The sequence below is a fragment of the Hermetia illucens genome, chromosome 2 (assembly GCF_905115235.1).
Source record: "Hermetia illucens chromosome 2, iHerIll2.2.curated.20191125, whole genome shotgun sequence".
Lineage (NCBI taxonomy): Eukaryota > Metazoa > Arthropoda > Insecta > Diptera > Stratiomyidae > Hermetia > Hermetia illucens.
The window spans coordinates 12755780-12761779 of NC_051850.1; the positions used below are offsets into that span (position 1 = coordinate 12755780).

The window sequence follows — 6000 nt, forward strand, 5'->3', positions numbered from 1 at the left end:
AATTTTTGTACCACCCTCCAAAATATTTCAGAGGCTAACATGATATTTTCGGGTGACAGTCTCGCCCCGGTGTCAATTTCCGCCTCTGCCCTGCGTGCGACGAATCCCAGGCAGTTAAAAAAAAAAGATCTCTCTACCCTCCGGAATCATAATGCGTGTCAGCCAATACTGGGAGTCATCACCCCCGAAGCGATAAATGTATCCGGGATATCCGTTTCGGCTTAGGAATTGAGATAGGTCATTACTAACTTCACCGTGCCTTCGGTTTATCCATTTTGAGACATCTGGAGGAATCCTGTATGTCCAACGTCCCTTAGGAGAATCATCTCACCCTTTTTGCCATTCCAAAATAAATTCGCTTTGTGCTATTTGCCAACGATAGGTGTAGGGCCCGTCGGTTGCATATGATTGGTCATAGAAACATTCACCCTCATTCCCCAGGATGTAGATGCCCGCTATAACACAAGCTACTTCTGATGCGGTACGAAGTTTGCAATGCACTCTATCTATACAAGGCTGCGATTTTTTCACTATTTGCCTCTACCTTCAATGACGACATTCAGACTGGAGCTGCGTAAAGCAAGATGGAGCTGACAACTCTCGAGATAATGCTTGTCTTTGGCTTTGTTTAGGGCCACTTTCATTCGGTAATATTTTTTGCCAGCAATGTAGCCACCCCGGAAGCGTTTGTTGGTAAATTCTCAAAATGGGACTTAAATTTCCGTCTTTGGTCTATCAAGACTTCAAGGTATTCAAGAGTTAGCTGCGAATGTATGACGTGTTCGCCAATCCTGATTTTTATCGACATTTGCTTCCTTTGTTTGGTGATGAGAACTACCTCAGTTTTATTCTCTGCGAGCATCAGTCCATCTTCTTCTAGCCAAAATTCCGTCATGCATTATAAATCATAGGAGAGGACAGAAGACTGATCCCTGCGGAACCCTGCATGTCTTACGTCCATCGTCCGAAGCGTAACGTGGAAGATTTATTGCCCCCTCCCCTCACTGCTTTTTCCACAATTTCCGTCACCATACTGATTGCATTAAGAGTAGTTCTTGCTTCCCTGTACCCTTCTGTGATCGGTACAAGGCTATTAAAAATGACCCATTCGAAAAGTTTGTCGATGTCCTTCAATAAGCATATAGGCCCATAAGACGAAGAATCACCCAAAGATTTATTTGGCTTGGGTATTACCAAAAGCTTCTGTTTTCTTATACCTTGGAATTGTTTTGACGGCTCTGTCAGAGTTTCATTTGGAACGCCGTCTAAACCTAGTGCTTTGTTTTCAGCCGTCTTCCAGAATTTCTTCAGTGGCTACCTCGGGAATTCCATTGAGATCTATCTGGATAGCGGATAGGTTCGATTTACTCTAACTTGTGGGAAAAGAGTGCTAATAATATTCCGCAGCAGATGAGGGCTGGTGGCCGGTGGTGAGCGCTTATCCTTGATTGATGCCATGACTGATTTTTATGCAACCCCCCCCCTCCATGGGTCGAAGCCCGGTTCCTTACATAACCTCTTGATATGTTCGACTTCACTTCTAGAGATGGCCGCTTGCAGTACTTATCTCGCCTGAGGAAGTTGTGCCCAACCTCGATCCCACTGGCGACTGTGAAGGGTGGAATTTACAAGTACAACTTGGTAGCAGTTGACTCCAGTTGGTGCAAACTGATCTCTTGCGCTAAGTTAAGGAAGATCTGGCCCTCCTACAACTAAACTCAGTTACTGGACTGTCACGGCGGTTCCCACGGGCCACTACAGTCCAGACTGCGGACCAAACGCAAATAGTTATTTAGTGACCTTAAACAGATCTCTGGTTGCAGAATGGCGACCTGGTATCCTTCATAAATTTCACGCGTTGGCTCTGGTGATCCGGCCTGGCTAAATTCAGTCCACTTTGTCCTTCTCACAGTGGCCATGGTCTTAGTAGTTTGTGACACCACGGAGCGGTCACTCATAACCACCTACCCACCTTCACCAAAACCGCAAAAGTAATTCTTCAAGTAGACGACTTGTCATTTCCTCCAGGGCAAAGGCAATTCATCAGGTGATGAATCGCCTCCGTTAACTCTGTGACCGAAGCAGTGGCCAGATGTTGTTCGCCCCTAATACACAACTCATAAACACGGCGTGCGTATAAGGTGGCTGGAGCAAATCAGAATTTTGTTTAGGAATTGAAGGAGTTCTGGATCCCCCATCTAGTGAGTAGCCCGGACCAATCGAGAAGAATCTTTCTCTCGATGTGCGTCCTCGATTTTTATGGCCTCTGGATGGCAAGAAAGAGTGGGTACCCCAAAAGCCGCTCTTCCTATAAATTTGAGGCAGGGGAAACATCGATCGAGGATGTGTTCCGTCGTATATCTTCCCTCTAAATTAGGATTGAGTTTTTGAGGTTCCACCCAAGCGGTTGTATTTCAGGTTCTGGTTCGTCATATACATTGACTAAAGCAGGCATGACGTTTTGCCAATGCCATAAGAGAAACTTAAATGTCCAAAAGAAACCCCCCTTTCAACATTTCCGAGCCTGGTTAATATAGAGGCGTGCGCACGTTGATCGACGGGAAAGTGGAGCTACAGTATTTGCATTTTCACGGTTAACTCCGTCATTTCTTTAGGTTTTTGGGGGATCTCTCTCGGTTTGGGCTATCGTACAATCACAATATATGAAAACAGGTACGACTATTGTAACGCGGGAAGCTGAAATTGCCCCAAATGCCAAAAATTTCACCAGGCTATACCACATCAAGGAAGAGCTTCCAATGGTCGTAAGCTTTTCGTCTACCAGGGTGACGTGTTATCACCTATACTCTGTCTTTATCGGCAATGTTCTTCATACTGTTTCGGCTAAATGAAACGGAGGGGTTCAAAAGATTTGGTAAAGATAAACACTAACAAAACCAAGGTTCTCAGTCTGACGGATCATTGCAATTTGCCTACATACATTAATGGGCAGAAAATCGAAGGCGTTGATCAACTTGAATATTTATGAAGCACTAAACTTCATGCGACCATTAACAATGGTAAATCCGCCTTCGTTATTTTCTTCACAATCTAGAGAGGAGGAGGAGAAGTACATGGAAAGTGATTACCACACTCAAAGGCTCCACGCTTGCATCAATTTCATGTCTACTCCTTGTGACGGAATATTCTGGCCTGAGACAATAACTAATGAAGAACTTGGTCTGCATTCGGGACAGATATCCACAGACGAGTTGATCAAGAAGCGGAAGTAGTACTGGTTAGGTCACACATTAAGGAAGGGCAACAAATGCATTGCGGGTTATTCAATGCAATGGAATCCACTACCCCAAGATGGCCAAAGAGTGGGTCACCTTAGAACCACCTGGCGTAGAGCAATTGAGGAGAAGTGCAAGTATTTCTCAGAAAATCGTGAAGGGAGTTAAAGCACATTCTTCCATTCACAGAAATGAGAGCAATGGGACGTAAGTGTGGTTCGCGTTCCATGCCGATTATGAAGGTTTTTGATTACAATATCTAGTTCGCCATGTATATATGGTGAACAAATCAAAGTTTTCACGATTGATGCCCTAGCACTTTTCAGCTGTTGTTCTGCTTTCCTCCTTTACTCCCTATTACATTTCTTCAAGATTGATGCATCAAGGGAAATAATGAGCTACCCAATTTGTTTTTTAATGAATGGAGGTAAAAGTCTTGGACGTTGCTGCACCAGGTAGCAGAATATTAAATATTACTTCTTGAGGGAGGCTGTGATTTAAACCCGCACATCTATGCCCATCGTCCACCGCACGTATCCTTGGCATTTTTTCGTTTTCACAGCTGTCAAATTTACTGCGAATCATCACTCCTTTTAATTCAACACAAAGACAAACAAATCGCCTTCGCATGTAGATACTCATTCAACATATTTGGCATTGTTTGTTTTTCTTGAGGTTTATTACAAGAACCGCCTCCTTTTTTATTTCGCCAGGTTCAGTTTGGCTATTCATAAGTCGAATTTGGTGATGAAGAGGTTTCAATTCAGTATAGCCCCACATCTCTGGGTGTGCTCTACGATTACAACCATCACCAAAGCTTCTACAAAAAATTCACAGTTGTCTCCTCTGGCATTCCAAGGCTAGGAACTCCATTATACATCACGTTTCATCAAAAGGGTCTCAATAAGGAAGCCTGAGGAAATCCTTCTAGAACAATGTACTCCTTCGGCTACTCTACGAACCAAGTTTCAATTAGAGAAGAGCTGAACAACTAGGTAAACACAATTTAGACAAAGGATCCTGAACACCACCTAAGTTAGTTAAATTTAATACATTTTTGATGCACAACATCACCACTCCCCAACACTTGCTGGAAACAACCTCATCTAATTCCACAACCGCTGTTATCGTATCAACCCTACAACAAGTTCATCAAAACTCATATTCCTACTGGAACTAGTTGTTTTCTCGATGATTGTAAGCAGCCTATTATATACCACCCTCTCCAATATCGTTCCCCAATGTCTAAAAGTCAAGTAGGGCAATATGAAAAATTTGGGTCGGATGATTTTTGGAGTTTCAGCAGTAAGGCCAACTTTTGACTCTTCCATTGAGCCGGAAACAATGTTTCTACCCTTCACTATTCCATATTATTAATAAACCAATGAGGTCAAGCCTTAGTTTCCATTTGTCCATCGCTAACGCATATACTATTGCTTAGAGTAGAGCTTTACCCCCAAGGTTTGACAAGTAACCCTCAAAGGTTCTTTGGAGGTCAATGATCCGCGAGTCTGCTGAAACCCTTCGTACATTATCATTGGCGCTGTTTAATGTACAGTTGGTCTTCTGCTAGGTCCAAATTTGCTTCAATCCCCTCATTTTTCGAAAGGGTATCCTATCTCTTCTTACCTTCAGCTTAACCCAACGATACTAGAAAGTTTGGTGCAAATCATGCTACAAAAACCACCTAAACTGTCAGCTTCATTGTTCCATTAGCGGTTTATATAGAAATTATCCTTTGAAACGAACACTTTTAAATTATTTTATGATTCCTTATTTTTTATTCAAATTTCCTTAACAATCCTTTTTTTCTTCTCCTTTCAGGTTTGGTTTCAAAACCGTCGTACGAAATGGCGTAAAAAGCATGCAGCCGAAATGGCAACAGCAAAACGAAAACAGGAGGAACTTGGTGATGGTGATGAGGAATGCAGTGAAGCGCTGGACAGTGATTCAGAAAGCTTGGATTTGGGTGAGCCAGGACGAAAACGAAGTAGACTGGAGGATGATATGCGACAATAGAATTGGTCGTGATCGTCATTTGTATATCGGATCGCGTAAAATTATCTAGAATTATTAATTATAATGAAAATTAAGAAAGTAAGTGAGCGAAAGATGAATTTTTTTCTGACTATTTAGGATGATGATAAATGGTAACTTCCTTTTTAGTTTTATTAAGTGAGAAGGACCTTGTGGGTTCTTCCGTGGATGTATGTATGTTCCTATGTATGTAATTTTCCCCAGTGAAGCACTTGTACAGTGCAATAAATTAACACAACATCAAAATGGATTTATGCGTTATTATTTTTGGGGGGTCGCGGCCTATGACTAAATTTATGAATTTCCGATGCCTGCCCCAAATTGTCAGGACCTTGGAATGGGGCAATTATGGTAGATGATGATTAAATCGTAAAACCAACATCAAAAAAATTATCTTCAGTTGCGTTAGAAGATCTTGCCAAATAAAATATATGAAAATAGTTTAACCTCCTTAATTAATTTATCTTATGTGAGGGCGAGTTCTTATCGGGTTTTTTTCATACATGTGCCAGTAAGACCAGTTCATCTTAAAAGGTGTGAAGCTCGGAGTTATTCGGACTGAAGAGGCTTCCAGAAAACTTATCACTAAAAATCCTGAATCAATAAATATTGATAAATCCAATATACAGGAGATGACTTCCAGAGATCATCCTGCGCTATTTGCTAGCAAGAATCTGATCTTTGGATAGAATGGTTTGGATTGGTTCCGATCGCTCGAGTGGATTCG

The 6000-nt window shown here is 42.0% G+C and overlaps 1 protein-coding gene across 1 annotated transcript in view; it reads left to right on the plus strand.

Moving 5' to 3' along the window:
• The window catches only part of LOC119649386 (homeobox protein Nkx-6.2), an 84596-nt gene extending 79127 nt beyond the window's left edge, over nt 1-5469 (plus strand). The window contains exon 4 of the mRNA XM_038051506.1: nt 5061-5469. Coding sequence (XP_037907434.1) covers nt 5061-5255 — 195 coding nt within the window. The 3' untranslated portion in view covers nt 5256-5469. The remainder of the gene's footprint in view (nt 1-5060) is intronic.
• Nucleotides 5470-6000: the final 531 nt, after the last annotated feature.